Genomic DNA, 16,672 nt, shown 5'->3' with positions numbered 1-16,672 from the left:
TACCAGACGTGGCAGATGACACGGAACGTGGAAGATGACAACACGACTCCAACACTAGATACGACTTAGGAACAAGATCAGTTACGGGACACAGGATACAGGTAGTAGGATGCAGGAACACTGGGAGCAGGATAACAACTAAGGGACAATTTGCAAGAATAACTTGGGAATACACCAACAACGCTCAGGCAAGGAGTGGAAGGGCAGAGCCCTTTATATAGTCCAGGAAGTAATGTGATAGGTTAGGGAACATTTAGTTGGTGCGCGCGCTGGTCCTTTAAGGACGGGGACGAGCGCACACACCCTAGAGGCAGGAGAGTGCAGCCGCGTGAGGTGGCGTCTCCTGGGAGGGAGATGCCAACAAGCTCTTAGTGTCCCGCTGTCCCGGCTGACGATAAGTACAGCGTGCCGGCGGTCAGCTACCGCGGACACAACAACCTCATATGGCTATGTCAACGGAAATATAAAAAAGGTAGGGAGAAGGGAATCAGGAAAAAAGGTAGGGAGGTGTAATCAAAAATGGAAACCTGAAAATAGGCTTGGTACTCAAGTGGTTAAGAAATGAGTGCTATATGATGTTTATTAGCTTCATTCATTTGCAGGCAGCACACCCTATTCATTTTAATATGGGGCAGAGTAGGAGGAGAACTTATTTAATTTAGTTCTTCAAATCCTACTGGCTGAAAGAGAAATAAATGACTAGAAAATAACGAATGAAAGCTATAGAGCTAAAATAACTTGAATATCTCACTATAACAGGGAAAGGCAAGTTGTCTGTGTGTATGTAGAGCGAACTGACTAGTTAATAATGACCTGTTATTAATGCAGTTTCAACACTGATTCAAGCATACAGTCTCTCTCTTTCTGCTCTGTGAAAGGAGTGTGTACTAACAGGGACGAGGGGAGGGCTGAGAGTTTAAAGTGTAATGTGAGTTAACAGGCCTGTAAAGACAGTGACTGTGACCGGGCTGCAGCTCCACAAAAATATCTATCATCGCAGAAAATAAAAACAACTTTATCTTGGTGAATTAGGAAGAATGAGATGTCTGTGTGCCTGTCATCCACACCTATCTCCAGGACTTCTAGATTGGGTGTCCGCCGTCCACCGTATCCAGGCAGGGAATGTAGAGGTGGTTCCGTGCATGTGCGCGTCCCTTACTTCTATGGGAGTTACGTAAATAGCAGAACAAGCTGGATATGCCATAAATGTCAAGTTGGGTATAGTCCTTTATTGCTGTTAGCTTCCTCCATATAATTTTTAAAATGCAGACCACAGTGCTTGCTAGAGTGCAGCATCACCTTTATTATAGGGATTTGTGGGTGACCTTGACTCACGGACCCAACTGATAATGAAGACATGTAAAAAAAAAAAAGTTTAAAAGTGCACATACTCTTTTCATTAGAGATCCATGGTAATCCTACTGTGAAGTAAAGAATAAGTGTGATATCTGATCAGCTCGCCATATGACAAACTATTTCCTAGAATGCTCTGAGGCAGTCCTAGATTATTTTCTCTGTCCTGATAAGCAACATATATACGATCATTTCATATCTAACCTGACTTTTTAATTTACAAATGAGCACATGTATGGAGAGACAGTATGGTCACTTTTATACATATACTGTAGTGTGAATAGGGCATAGTACAGCAACTCCTCAGTTAAAAAAGCTAAAGTTTTACTATGCCATATTAAAAAAAAGTACACAAATCCAGGAATAAGAAATGGGCTACATGTTTCATGTGTAGCGTCTTAATCAAAGCAAAGATTTTTTTATCATGAACGGTCTTTACTCAGGCTGAGAGCATAGGATTGTCTTGAGGTCTGGTATCTGCCTGCAGGATAATAATGAGTGGAGTTAGGACTCATTTAGACGAGCGTGTATCACGTCCGTGTGACAGCCGTTAAAGCCACGGCCGTCACACGGACTCATGGATTTCAATAGGGCTGTTGACACGACCGTTGTTTCAACGGAACGTATGAAGGGTCCGTGAAAAAATAGGACATGTCCTATTTTTTTGCTCTTCAAGCATCGTTCCATAGACTCGAGTCAACGCGTCCCAGACGCATGGGTGCACCTCATACGTGAAAAATTGCAGTTTTTCACATCCGTGGTTGGCCACGTTTGTGCGAACGTAGCCTTAGGATGTGCCAATTATCTTATTTATTTGCTGTCATACCGTACATACTTCTATTTTATATAAAGGCCGCTAGAAATTATACTGGCTCCCAAAAGGCATGTTAACTCTTGATCCCACTAAAATCCAAACTAGAGATAAACTTTAAAAAGGATGCATGTGTCACGGTCCAGATTGTCTAGGTATACTTCTGAAATTTTTTAATCGAAATTCACCACAACCAACGTTTATCCTGACTAAAATTAGATTGTCAGTAGGTACCACCAAACTTGACTCAAATTGCAGCAAGGCCCTTTTGCACAGATCAATAATTTGATGAATGAGTGTTCATATGAACACTCATTCCCGATTATTGCCCTGTGTAAGTAAAAGATCGCTCAATCATCGGCTGATCGCATCTTTTATTCAGCGAAAAAACATAAAGAGGGAGATTCTGCTGACATGATGCAATTGCATGGGGATCAGCGATCGTAGTAACGATCATTCGTCCCCATACTAAAAGATCATTGCTCGGTTTAAAGGTAGAAACGAGCGGCGATCGACAAGCTGTATTGTCGATCGGCGCCTGATTTAAAAGTAGTAAACACGGGTGATATCTGCCCGTGTAAAATCACTTTTAACATAAAGCTACTAGCACCATGTTTTTAATCACTGGGTTGTTCTTGCTTCTTATCTAAGGTCATTCTTTGTACAAGATTATCAAGCAGTTCTGCCATGGAAACAAATACTGGACTATTGGATGCTAGATTACTTGACTACATTTATTTCACAATGTCTGCAAAAATTAGTCTCAACGTTATGTAACAAGAAATAGATAATACATGAATAACATTTTCTATGAAGTAAAGGTTTAGAGCAGCAGCAATTCACAGTCAAATACAGGGCAAAAATAAAAAGCACTTAGAGGATAATGATTCATGCATTTATGGAACAAGATAAAAAAAAAGTAAGACAGACTCAAGTTACATGAAAAGTCTTTGAAAAGATGTTACGTTTCAGAAGATAAACTAAAAAAAAAAAAGACAAAAACGTCAAATAATGATTTAGTGATGTTTTTTTTATAAGCTAGCAAAGACGTTGCTAAGATAATTTAAGGTACAGTAAGGAATGAAAGAGCTAGGAAATATTTGCATGAAAATGGTAAGTAAAAATAAATGTAATCAATAGAACATAATTACTGTACATTTACGTGCCACTTCCATCATTTCTTTGTGACAGTGGAGTTTAGGACAACCTATCTTAATTGCAACGTGCCAATGTTATATTGGGAATGTACATTTAGAAATGCACGAGGAACATAGAGACGTAGAAAACCTCCACAAGAGGTTTCTTCTTTTGGTGCAGGATCATATCAACACATACCAGGAGAGGACAGGTCCTTTTGCGCTTGTTAGGGCGGGTTCACACATGGCGGAATTGCACTTAAATTCCGCTGCGGACACTCCGCAGCGTTAATCCGCAGCGGAGCCGTTTCTACATTGACTTTCACTTTAATTTAGCAGTGTTCGTTTACACGATGCGTACAATTCCGCTGCGGAGCATAGGCTGCGGAGCGGAATTTGGTGTCCGCAGCATGCTCTGTCTGTTGCGGAGCAGTGGCGGACTCATGGCGGAATTTCTCCATTGACTTCAATGGAGATTCAAAGTTCCGCAATGAAGTCCGCAGCTGTCATGCACATGTCATGTGTGCTGCGGATGCGTCTTGCTTTTTTTACTTGACATTTCTTCATTCTGGCTGGACCTATGTATTTCTAGGTCTACAGCCAGACTGAGGAAGTCAATGGGGCTCCCGTAATGACGGGAGCGTTGCTAGGAGACGTCAGTAAATAGTCACTGTCCAGGGTGCTGAAAGAGTTAAGCGATCGGCAGTAACTGTTTCTGCACCCGGGACAGTGACTACCGATCCCAATATACATGTATCTGTAAAAAAAAATGAAGTTCGTACTTACCGAGAACTCCCTGTTTCTGTCTCCAGTCCGGCCTCCCAGGATGACGTTTCAGTGTAAGTGACGGCTGCAGCCAATCACAGGCCAAGCACAGGCTGCAGCGGTCACATGGACTGGCGCGTCATCCAGGGAGGTCGGGCTGGATGCCGAAGGAGGGACGCGTCATAAAGACAACGGGCGGTAAGTATGAATTTCTTTTACTTTCACTAGGGAAAGTGCTGTCCCTTCTCTCTATCCTGCACTGATAGGGAGAAGGGAAGCACTTTTCCCGCAGTCCGCAGCAGCTAGTCCGCATCAATTTTCTGCACATTTTGTGCAGATCCGCAGCCGTAATCCGCAACCCGGATTAGGTGCGGCATTGATGCGGACAGTTGCGGAGGAATTCCGCCATGTGTGGTCATGCCCTTACATGTTTTTATGGTAATTATTTTCTGACATAGTAGAACTTCCCAAAAAATAGCTGAAGAAAAAGATGTAAAGCTGTTTCTCTGCCAATTCTTTTATTCACTATATCCACTGCAATGTTAGTAGCCAAGAGCAAACATTCAACTTAGGTATTTATCCATCTTAAAAAGGTTTTCTAGCCTTTAGTCTATTCACCTATCTACTAAGTAAATGAAAAATGCTAGGGCGGTGGGGGCCCGACCGCTGTGATCCCCACAATCGACTCAAGACAGAGACTAGGAGGAGTTTAAATTGAGCGGCATTGCGGGGCCGCTCCATTCAAAGTATTAGGGGCTGACAGAAACAACTGAGCACAATTTAAAGCCTGGAATACCCCTTTAACCCGTTAGTGACCGCCAATAGTAGTTTTTACGGTGGTCACTAACTGGCTTTATTCTGATTCAGTAGCCTTTTTACAGCGCTGCATCAGAATTCAATAGCGCCGCCGAGAGGAGTAAAGACTCCCTGCTCTCAGCTACCGGAGGTAGCTGTGGGTTTGGAGCAGACCTGCTCTAGCGGGCAGGATCGAAATCAGCATCAATCCCACCCGTTTAATCCCTTAGATGCAGCGGTCAATAGTGACTGCAGCATCTAAGTAGTTTTAGAGGGAGAGGGCTCCCTCTCTCACCCCGTCGGCAACACCAGTGATGCGATTGCGTATGTACCGATGGTATTTATGGCAGCCGGGGGCCTGCCTTTAGTGAATGCCTGAGGCATGGCCTAACAGATGCTTGTCCGTTTTACACTGACAGGCAATAATATACTGCAATACAGAAGTGAAGTCCCCTAGTGGGACTTAAAAAAAGTTAAAAAAGTTTAATAAAGTTAATAATAAATAACTAAAAATCTCAAGTAAAAAAAAATGAAAACCCAATTTCTCCCTAAAATGCTTGGTTATGAAAAACAGTTGTTTCCGTATCCGTATTGACCCTAAAAACCCTATAACATTTTTATATTATTTAACCTGCACGGTGAGCCCTTTAAAAAAAATTAAATAAAAAACAATTCCAGAATCGCTGTTTTCTGTTCATCCTGCCTTCAAACAAATGTGATAAAAAAATTATCAAAATGTATCAAAAAGTCGTATGTACTCCTAAATGGTGCCAATATAAACTAAAAGTCATCCCGCAAAAAAAATCCCTTATACAGCTATGTTAGCAGAAAAATAAAAATGGTATGGCTCTTAAAATATGGCGACACAAAAATAAATAATTAAAAAGAAGGTGTTTTTAATGTGTCAAATTAGTAAACATAAAAAAAGATATAAATTTGGTATTGCCGCAATTGTAACAACCCACTGAATAAAGTTATTATGTTATTTATACCACACTGAAAACAGCATAATTTAAGACGCAAAAAAGAATGACGAATTGGCAATTTCTTTTCTAAGTTAATAAAAGTATTTAATAAATTCTATGTACCCCAAAATGGTGCTATTAAAAAATACAACTTGTCCCGCAAAAAACAGGTCCTTATACGGCTATGTCAAGGGAAAAATCCAAAAGCTATAGTTCCTTGAATGTGGCGATGGAAAAACTTAAAAAATTGTTTGGTTCAAAATACCTTCAGTATTATGGAGTTAACAGTCCTATCATCACTGGTGTCCTAGTGGTATCTTGCAAAGGAAGGTCATTATAGTAAAATTATATGATGTTGCTGGAGTATATTACCTACACTGACTCGCATGTAACTCATGACATCACTACTCTGTTGTTATGGACAGCAGAGGCTTCAGCTGCGGCCTAGTAGGGGAGAGCAAGGATCTCTGCAACCATGAAGCTACTGGGCACCAATCCAAATTCTACAACAGTTCCACTAACTATAACATGCCATTGATAGTACAGGTCTCCTCAAATTAGACAGCGGGAAGAATTACATTTTGTTTTCCCCTGAAGTGACTCTTTCAAGGGGTTATCTCGGCACAGGGCAATTTTTCATACTGATGACCTAACCACTGGAAAGGTCGACAGTATATGATCTGCGGGGGTCCGACACCAGGACCCTGCATCAATCAGCTGCTCCGGCTGCCTCAAGACACCGGATGATATGCAGTGGCCGGTGTCGGAAGTAGATTGCTCCATACACTGTATAGTGGCTGTGCTGCAGTACTGCAGTTCTGCTCCTATTCACTTAATAGGATAGGTCATCAGTATAAAAAACTGCCCCATGCACGGACATTCCCTTTAACCCTTTTCCATCACTCCACCGGCGATTTACGTCGGGAAAGGGTATTTAAATATGGTGCCCGCTCAGAAGCAGAGCGGGCTCCTTACCTGCCGGGTCTCTGCTGTGTTGCACAGCAGAGACCCAGCATCAATGCTTGCGAACAGAAAAATCTGATCACAAGCAGTTAACCCCTCAGATGCCTGTGTCAGATGTGGGGTTTTATTCAATACTGTGATATTGCAGTCTATGGCATATGTGATCTAATAATCGCAGGTTCAAGCCCCTTTGGGGGGGCTAAATAAAAGTTTTAAAAAATATATAAAAATTCAAATCACCCCTTTCCATGGATCACATATAAAAATCAATAAACAATAATAAACATAAACATACTAGGTATCCCCACGTCTAAAAATGGCCAAACTAAAAAACATAAAAATATTTATCCAATACGGTGAACGTTGTAGCGGAGAAAAAAAGTCAACATGGCCAAGTCGCAGTTTTTTTGCCACTTCAACCCCTCCAAGAAATTGAATAAAAAGTGATCGAAATGCCGGACATTACCCAAAATGGTACTAAAACATAACAAAAACAATATAAATTTGGTATCACTGTGTTCGTACTGACACGCAGAATAAAGATAACATGTCATTTTCACCGTACAGTGAACACTGTAAAAAACGAAACCCATAAGGAAATAAAGGAACTACTTTTTTTTCCAAATTCCACCCCATTCTAAATTATTTTCCAGCTTCCCGGTACATCACACATAATATTAAATAGTACCATTAGAAAGTAAAACTTGCCCCGTAAAAATGAAGCCCTCAGATGGCTGTCAATGAAAAAGTAAAAGAGCTATGACCTTTTAAAGGCGGGGAGGAAAAAACAAAAGCATTAAAATGAAAATTAGTCTGGTCCTGAAAGGGTTAATGCCAAAATTGATTCTCCCTGAAGGGATTATTTAGTTATTATGAACTATATATACTGGCCCCCAATGTTCACACATATAATAATAATATAAATAATATAATAATATAAAAAAAGTATGCTAAAACCGAGCGATGTGAATTTAAATATTTGAGCCTAGAAAATAGCGCAAACACACAAAAAAAGGTTTGTTCAGTATACACAACTAACAGATTCATTCTCACTGATTTAGTGAAATGATTTTTATAGATCCTTGTTTAATGAATACACTGAAGGAAAGTTTTAAAGCTTAAAATCCTTATTACTAGAGGCAATATATTGGGTTTGAAAGCCACATCTTTGTCGAATTTGTAGATTTTTATCATTTTCAATGTTTTTTAAGAAGGGGAAAAAAGTGATTTTTCTTGTGTTAACATTCGTTTATAAGTCCATTGTCAGTAAGATAAATGTGCTGATATCACCTCTCATATGGGAAGGAGACTTAAGGTAAAAGAAGGAAGAAAACAGAGAAAAAGCATTTAGTACATTCCCAAGATCTAATACCTTGCATGAGTATTTTAAACATAAATAACAGACTGAGATCTCAGCCATGGGTAAGAAGAAGCTCGCTGCCTTTATTGTTTGAGGGAGTAATAATAGGAGCAGATTAATGAGAAAGATAAAGTCACAGTTGAGGGAATCAATAAAATCCAAACTTGTGGGAGAGATGTAATGTTAGTGATTTAACAGTTGGTCGGACTTTAGGAGTACAAACAGCAGAAACTTTTTTATTATAACAAGGTGCATTAGCATTTATTGGTTCTGGCGATGGGACACAGGATATGGAGAATATCTTACAAAGTAGGGAAATTGCATGAACCAAGGAGATAGTAACATACCAAATGAACAGCTTTTTTGTTTTTAGTTGTTTTTTTTCAGAATATTTCATATTTTTTTGTATATAAACACAGTTCTTCTTCTAGTAACCCTTAAGGCCTCATGTGCACATCCTACACCGTTTTCAAGGCCGTAAAAAATGTATCCATGTGTCCAATTTGACATCTGTATGGTTTCCATTTTCACTCCGCATCCGTTCGGTTGCTCCGTATTTTGCTTCCGTTGTGCCTCCGTATGTCATACGTTTTATACAGTCCGCAAAAAAAACGGAAGGAAGTAAAATTGAGCTGAACTTGTCACATGTCACAGGGAATGCCTGGAAATTTGGCCCGCTCTGCCGTTGCTTAGCAACGGATCCACAAATAACGGACAGCACACGGAAGGCTTCCGTGTGCGGTCCGTTATTTTGACGGACCCATAGGCTACAATGGGTGAGACGAAACCTCAAAAACAGACAGGAGTAGGACATGTTCTGTTATTTGAAGAACGGACACACGGATCTGTGAAAATAACGGATGTGTGCATGGTCCCAAAGAAATGAATGGGTCAGTGTGCTATCCGTTACAAAGATGGATAGCACACTGAAAAAAAATCACTGACGTGTGCTTGAGGCCTTAACTGACCTAGAGCAAAGGATAAGAACAGCATATACTACATATAAAAATGTGTTAATTTTTTTTCAATAATTACCTAATTTAAAAATATAATTTTTATCTTTTAAAACCAGCAAAGTTATAATGTGAAAGGAAATTACACCTAAATAAAAACATAACGTAAGAAAACAAGAAAAATGAAACATGTCTATCAATTCTCCTCTTCTGTTAAGTTATTTCTAATTTAATTTAGCTATTTTTTAATTATATCTGTTTCTGCCAAAGCTAGGCCCCCGTTTTTTCCCTATGTTTAGCATGTACTGTACAACAGGTGAGCTTCCACCATATATGCTAAACAAGTCTAAAGAGTAACATTAGACCGATGGAGGTCAAAAGAGTGTCCTTTTTGCCTCCTTCAGGCCCATACACCGCAAAAGAAAATATGAAACAGCATAGTAGGCTACGCTATTCCATACAACAGGTTCCCATTTAAAACCGTGCAGTATATGATTTTCTTTAACATGGAGGCCTATGGGTGACAGATGTCACTATATGGCATCCATCATAAGTCTCTGTATACCTCATGAGCTTTTCATGAGGTATACGTTAAGCGAATGCAATATGAGGCTATGGGTGACTAATGACTGTGATGGATGCCTATCGCTAGGATATGCCGCTACTTCTTTATCTGTGGGGGGGGTCCAACTGACGGGAACTACTGTCCACTTACTTTGTAAGGAACTGAAACATTCACTTCATTTTCGTGATTGTCATGGGTGTCCCAAAGATAGGGACTCCTCTGATTTTTCTCTTCTCGTAAGGGACCTGTGCACAATGTTTTAGTCAATAGTGTATCCTTTTTTCTTGTCTAGGAAGTTTATGGAATGCAGCTTCATTTAACACAATATCATCCTACCTGCATTTCCCTACTTTTGATGGTGAATTTAGCGCAGACGTGTATTTTTTCTTCAAAACTGCATCACCCTCTGGACTATTCTTGGAAAACCTTGGAATTAAAGATTTTATTCGGATAGAACTAGAATGTAAGTTTGTATCCTTCTTCTTTTATTGAGTAATGTGTATGACTTACATGAGTAAGAAATAAACACATTCAGTATAACTCATTCTATTACCACCAACTACAATGTCATCAGTCATTACTCTCACCAATTTTACCGAGTGTTATTATATGTATTGATGCTTTAATGAGGATGACATATACTATGAGTTTGATGGTTTTGAAACAGTAATTGTTTTTTCCTTCTATTGCTTTTCTCCAAATCTATCACTCAATTTTTCCTTTTCTAAGAGGCTTAACCTGATCCTTATCACCTTTATCTCATTGTCACTCATCTTCTATGTAACTAATTTCACCTGTTCTCATTTGTTTTTTTTTCTAGAACTAAGAAACACATAAATATCAACATTTAGGCCTAAGTCTACAATAAGACTTTTTGTAGTGCTACTGATTTTAACTATTGAATGGCAGCTGGAGTCCACGAGATTGCATGCAACTCAATGCATTCATTTGGACTGCAGCTGTAGCTCAATAGTTAAAATCAATCAGTAGCACTACAAAAATTCTCAGTGTAGACCGGGCATTAAAGGTTTAACAGGTTTCTGTCAATTACATTTTTACATTTTGAATAGAATAACTATTTCATATGTTTTACTCAACATACTATTTTTTATTGACTTTTGGCATATATATTTGTTATGTGTACTTTTTTGGGTATGTTATTCTTCTTAAATCATTCATTACAAACAAAATTGAAAGACAAATTAGAAATATATACAATCATAGGAGGCGCCATAATACAAGCTTCTATTTAGTAACTTTCTTGAGTAGGGAAATGGATCAAAAGAGGCAAAACTAACACACTATGTTATGCGTATTGCAGAATGTAAGGGGTGGTGGCTGACACATATATTCTCATGTTGGTGTTCTTTCAATGACTATGCAATGCACGTGGCATTAAATAGTGTATAAGCTTTCCCCAGATTGTAAACATATTTTCCATTTACAGTGCATCATGCTGAATTCATTTTTGTACTCAGTTTAAGATTCAGTACTTGTGATGACTCCCAACAGTCATGCTGGCATCCTCCCTTCATTTAAAGGGGTTTTCCCATCTTGAACATTTATGGCATATACACCTCTGGGACCCGCACCTATTTCTAGAATGGGGACCCAGACCTATGTCCCACCTTCTGCTGCTGTTGCTAGGCTCCTGCCGTGCTGTTTCCATAAGTCCCGACTGCTGGAAACAGCGAAGTTCACTGTGCTACACTGTTTCTGTAACTTCCATTCACTTCTATGGGATTTCTGAAAAAGCATAGCAAAAAGTGTTTAACTGTTTCTTTAAAAAACGGCCACCTCGTCACCCAGTGGCCGAAGCCCAGCGACTGAGAGTAGCGCGTGGGGTCAGAGGGCGTGGTTCTATAGATAGGTGCGGGCCCCAGAGGTTGGACTTACATCTATCGGAAATTTATGGCATATCCTGTGGATATTCCATAAATGTCCAAGATGGCAATACCCATTTTTACATGCAACCATCACACCCGTCTTTAAGAAGTAATCCCCTGACCTGTCCTCTCTGTCCAGCTACCACTCCATCTTACTATATGCCATTGTCCCAAAACTTCTTGAAAAACATGTTCACCTTGATCTGTCCTCTCTCCCTCTCATCTAACTCTCTTTTTGACCACTTACAATCTGCCTTCAGACACCACCATTCCACTGAAGCCTTAACCGAAGTCACTAACAATCTGTTAACTGCTAAAACCTCACACCATTACTCTGTACTCCTCTTACTATTCCTGTCCTTTGCCTTGGACACAGTCAACCACCCCCTCCTACTACTAATGTTCTCATCCGTTGTCGTCAAAGACTTGGTTCTCACCTGGATCTCTTAATTTTTCACCAACCATACATTTTGTTTCTTACGTTCGCACATCACCTCCTCTTCTTGCTCTTTCTCTGTTGGTGTCCCTCAAGGCTCTGACCCCTGCTCTTCTCTCTCTCTCTCTCTCTCTCTCTCTATATATATATATATATATATATATATATATATATATATACATATATATATATACACTTTTGGACTAGGACTGTTCATGAAATTCCATGGCTTTCAATACCAATTTGTACGTTAATGATACTCAACTCTCTGGCCTCAAAGTTACCTCTCTGATATCCAGAATTCCTGAAGTATATAAGCTTCTCCTTCTCTGCCTCCCACTTCCTAAAATGTAGCATGGACAAAACCAAATTCTTTATCTTTTCTCCACCTCAATAAACCCTCCCAGCAGAACTACCAATCACAGTTAATGGCTCCATACTTTTTTTATTCTCACAAGTCCACTGTCTGAGGATAACTTTTTTTTTACACTCTTTTTAGTCCCACTAGGGAACTTGAACATACAATCCCGAGATTGCTCATCTAAAACACTGCAATACTTTTGTATTACAGTGTATTTTCCTGTCAGCGTTATCTGGCAGTGCCGAGTAGGAGAACTAAGATGACAGACCTAAGGGCCTTCATTAGGTTAACCGGCTGCCATGATAACCCATCGGCATCCTGCAATTACATCGCTAAGAAGCAATAAGTTGACAGAAGGAGTCCAAACTGCATAGCTGCTCATATGTCGGGGGTCGCTATTGACCGCGGCGTCTAAGGGTTTAAATAGCCAAAATCAAAGTTATCTCCAAACCCAACCTGCATATGGAGTGGGCTCAGCTCCTGAGCCCGCTCCATACAACCCCTTGCGAGATACGCCTCATGCTGTATATATGGATGTCGGGAACAAGTTAAAGGGGTTTCACAGTAACTGTATGTGTGTGAATCCTCACCAAATGATACCACCTTAGCTCAGAAGTAGTTATTTTCATTTTTATAATGTTGCCCACCTTTGTTGACAAATGTTGTTTTCATTTTGCTAAGGCTTGCTCTGGGGTTGATTACTATGTGAAGGACTACAGTTCCCATGATTGTTCTCTCCTCTCACAAACATTGCTTCTATTTCAATTCAATTTTAGTTTCTACCTGCATGCCTCTTTATTACAATTTGTAATGTAGTGTTGTGATTACGCACTGTCTGCTTTGCTAGTCTGTTAGCTCACTAACTCTGCTCTATCTGCTGCCCAGCCAGGAGGAAGGGGGAGATCAGGCCGCACCGGAGATTAGAAGCATGTGATGTGTGGCCTCCGGTACACTACAGGGAGGTTGTGAGGGGAGATAACCATGTGCTCCATGTATGAAATGTCACACAAGCAGGAGAAAAGCATCAGTAGGATGGTTATGTGACTACATGTGAGACTGGCTTAAAAAGACATTTCAGCTACAGACAGCACATTAGTGAGTAATGAGTAATCTTACTGGAGTTGAACCACTTGCACACAATTTTTAAAGACCAGTAAACCCCTTTATAATCCACCTCTTCAGAAAATCTTACAACCTGCAATAATCCTGGCTCCACTACTGTATAGCTTCTACCCACAATAACTGTCTCTTTCCCCTTTCCCTTTATAGATTGTAAGCTCTCGTTGGCAGGGCCCTCTCTCCCCCTGTACCAGTCTTTTATCCAGTAGGCTCATGTTTTTCGCACATGTTTTTATTGTTTATTCATGTTATGTATTTAAACTCCTCTTTATTTATTTTATATGTGCACCTCCCTGAAATTTAATCGCTCTTTGGAAATTGTTACTAATAATAATAATAATAATACATTTTTTTTTACTATTAATGGCTGATTTCATTGAAACACAAAAAGTGATTTTAACTAAAATGACTGTAATGAAAAAAATATAAAATGTATATTAAATGAGCAATATAGTGAACTGAAAAATATCCCTAATTTCAGCTCCAACAGATGTTGTTTTTTCATTTGATGTTGGGAATGGCCCCATAGAGGTTCGAGTAAGCTCACCAGATCATTTAAATGACAGCCAATGGCATTTTGTGAAAGCTGAGAGAAACATTAAAGAAGCCTCTCTTCAAGTGGACAACTTACCCCAAAAAACATACATGACTCCATCTGATGGGCACATACGTCTACAGCTTTATAGTCAGCTTTTCATAGGTAAGTTTTGAATGAAACTATTCTAATATTCAAAAGGGTGTTGATCATTTTTTATATCAGAGATCAGTTCACCACTTTAGGCTTTCTTGTGTCCAAAGTAAACTCAAAACCAGTATGGCAGCATAAAATGGGAAATCTTTTATCAAGAGGTACAATTTTGAAATAGACAACTGTGATATTTTACATAGGATCTGAAGGAAAGATATTGCAAAGGTTAAAAGAGATTTATTTATATCTATTGACTTAACGTTTACTTTTATACATAGTGGCTCTCATTTATTAAGGTGCTAACGGCACGTTTACAAAAAACGAGTGTGGCTTAAAATAGCCAGGGCCACCATGGCACGGGAGATTTATTAACTTTTACACCAGAAAGGGGTGTAAATTCACGAAGCTGACGTCGATTTCCAACTCAGGACAGCACAAGATTCAACTAATTTATTAATAAATTAGTTGCATCTTACTGCTACAGGCTTCTGACTAAGACTGGCGTATAAAACACCAGTCTTAGTCCATCTGGCCCCATACTTTAGTTTCTTTTCTCTGAATTTCCTGATCGCCTAATCATTCATATGGAATGTGTGAGGAAAAAAGCTCTATTTGCCTATTTATTTAAATAGGAACTTAGAAGTGATTATTAACTGAGACATAATAGAATCAATTTATCATGAAAGTTTAACTGACCTTGAATGCCTCTTTTTTGGTTTTGAGTTCGCCTATTTATCAAGAAGAGGAAATTGATTTATTGGAATAATAGTCATTAAAAGACAGCTATTTCCATGAATTATCTTGAAAATTAATTGTACCATCTAGTTAAATTAAGTGTTTTTATCCTCATACAGGTAAGCTATAGATTTTAAAGCAGGAATGAGTAGTTTCTTGTAACAGTGGTGCAATAATTGAAGAAACTGTTTAAATAATAATAATAACAATAATAAGAATAATACTACAAATAATAAAAATATGAATAAACTGAAATGAGGAATCATTCTGGGAAGCTAGTGTACAGTAAATACAGCTACGAAGGCTATAAACTTATCTGAAAAGAAATGTAGCATTTGAGGGACACAATATTGGTTAACTATGTTTATCCCTTTAAGTGATTATTTCCCTTTATATATCATTACTTATGACTGCAAATTCCTTTTACCGTATTTACTAAAATTACATTCAAAAGAGTATCCAATGCTTTTCAATTACTTTAAAGATTGGTGGGGGTCCGAGCACTGAGACCCCCACCAAACGCTAAAACGAAGCGGCAGAAGCGCTTGTGTGAGCGCTCAGCCGCTTCATTTCTGTTTGGCTTTTTCCGGAAAGCCGATGTATCGGAGTACGGGCTCATAGACTTTCTATCGAGTCTGTACACCGGTACATCGATTTCCGGAAAAAGTAGAACAAAAACCAAGCGGCTATGCGCTCACACGAGCGCTTCTGCCGCTTCGTTTTATCAATTGGTCCCCCACCAATCAAAACTTCTGACGTGTCACTATGACATGTCAGAAGTTTGTTGAACGTTTAGTTACCCTTTAATACTAAATAGGGAACCTGTAACATTACACATTAGGGGCATAACTATAGGGGTCGCAGCAGTCGCAGTTGCAACCAGGCCCCTGGGGGGCCCTCTGTCAAATGGGATCCTTCAGGGCTTGGAACACAAGATTTTCATGCTGGCCAGCATCAGGACGTTGTGTACTGCGGCACATACAACGTGCTGATGCTGGCTGGCGTCAGGACCTGTGTGCTGGGCGCTGAAGACAAGAGAAACTAGGAGTGAGGAGAGGTAAGTAAATATCTGTTGTTTATTTAGTCTAATTTGGAATCTGATTTAGGGGTCTGGTCTAGAGTCTGACATAAGGGTCTGGTGTCTGGCATATGGGTCTGGTCCGGGGTCTGACTTAGGGGTCTGATCTGGGTTCTGACACAGGGGTCAGATCTGTGATTTGATTAATTTAGGAGTCTGGTCTGAGGTCTGAATTAATTTTGAAATCTAGTCTGGGGTTTTAATTAACTTAGTGGTCTGGGTTCTGAATAAATTGAGGAGTCTGGTCTGGGTTTTGAATTAACTTAAGGGCCTCGTCTAGGGTCTGATTAGGAGTCTAGTCTGGCATTTAAATACATTTAAGGATCTGATATGGGGTCAGAATTAACTTAGGGCTTTGATCTGGGGTCTGATTTAGGGGCCTGGGGTATGATTTAGAAATCATCTTGGTTATAAATCTGTGGTCTGAATTTATTTTAAGGGTCTGGGGTCTAAATTAATTTTAAGGGTCTGAATTTATATCTGGGTCTGGTCTAGGGTTTAATGCTACCCATGACCTCATCCTGCAATTTCTACTTATGTTGCTGATGGTATGTATGGTACCTCATTTATCAGGCTATCATGAGAGGGGAGGACTTAAAAGCACATTCTAGTTACGCTCCTGTTGGACATGTTGCTTTCCATGCTCTCTCTGGTAGCATGTTATAGATCAGGTGGAGTTAAAGAGGCTCTGTCACCAGATTTT

At 39.5% G+C, this 16,672-nt stretch overlaps 1 protein-coding gene across 1 annotated transcript in view; it reads left to right on the top strand.

Annotated features, from left to right (window-relative positions):
• CNTNAP4 (contactin associated protein family member 4) overlaps positions 1–16,672 on the top strand; it is a 334,655-nt gene that overhangs the window by 278,923 nt on the left and 39,060 nt on the right. The window contains exons 16-17 of the mRNA XM_075828837.1: positions 9,959–10,129; positions 13,950–14,168. Of these exons, the coding sequence (XP_075684952.1) occupies positions 9,959–10,129; positions 13,950–14,168 (390 nt within the window). The remainder of the gene's footprint in view (positions 1–9,958; positions 10,130–13,949; positions 14,169–16,672) is intronic.

Source organism: Rhinoderma darwinii, chromosome 1 (genome assembly GCF_050947455.1).
Source record: "Rhinoderma darwinii isolate aRhiDar2 chromosome 1, aRhiDar2.hap1, whole genome shotgun sequence".
NCBI classification, from domain to species: Eukaryota; Metazoa; Chordata; class Amphibia; order Anura; family Rhinodermatidae; genus Rhinoderma; species Rhinoderma darwinii.
Note: the sequence above shows the minus strand (reverse complement) of the source record. Positions and strands in the feature narration are given on the sequence as shown.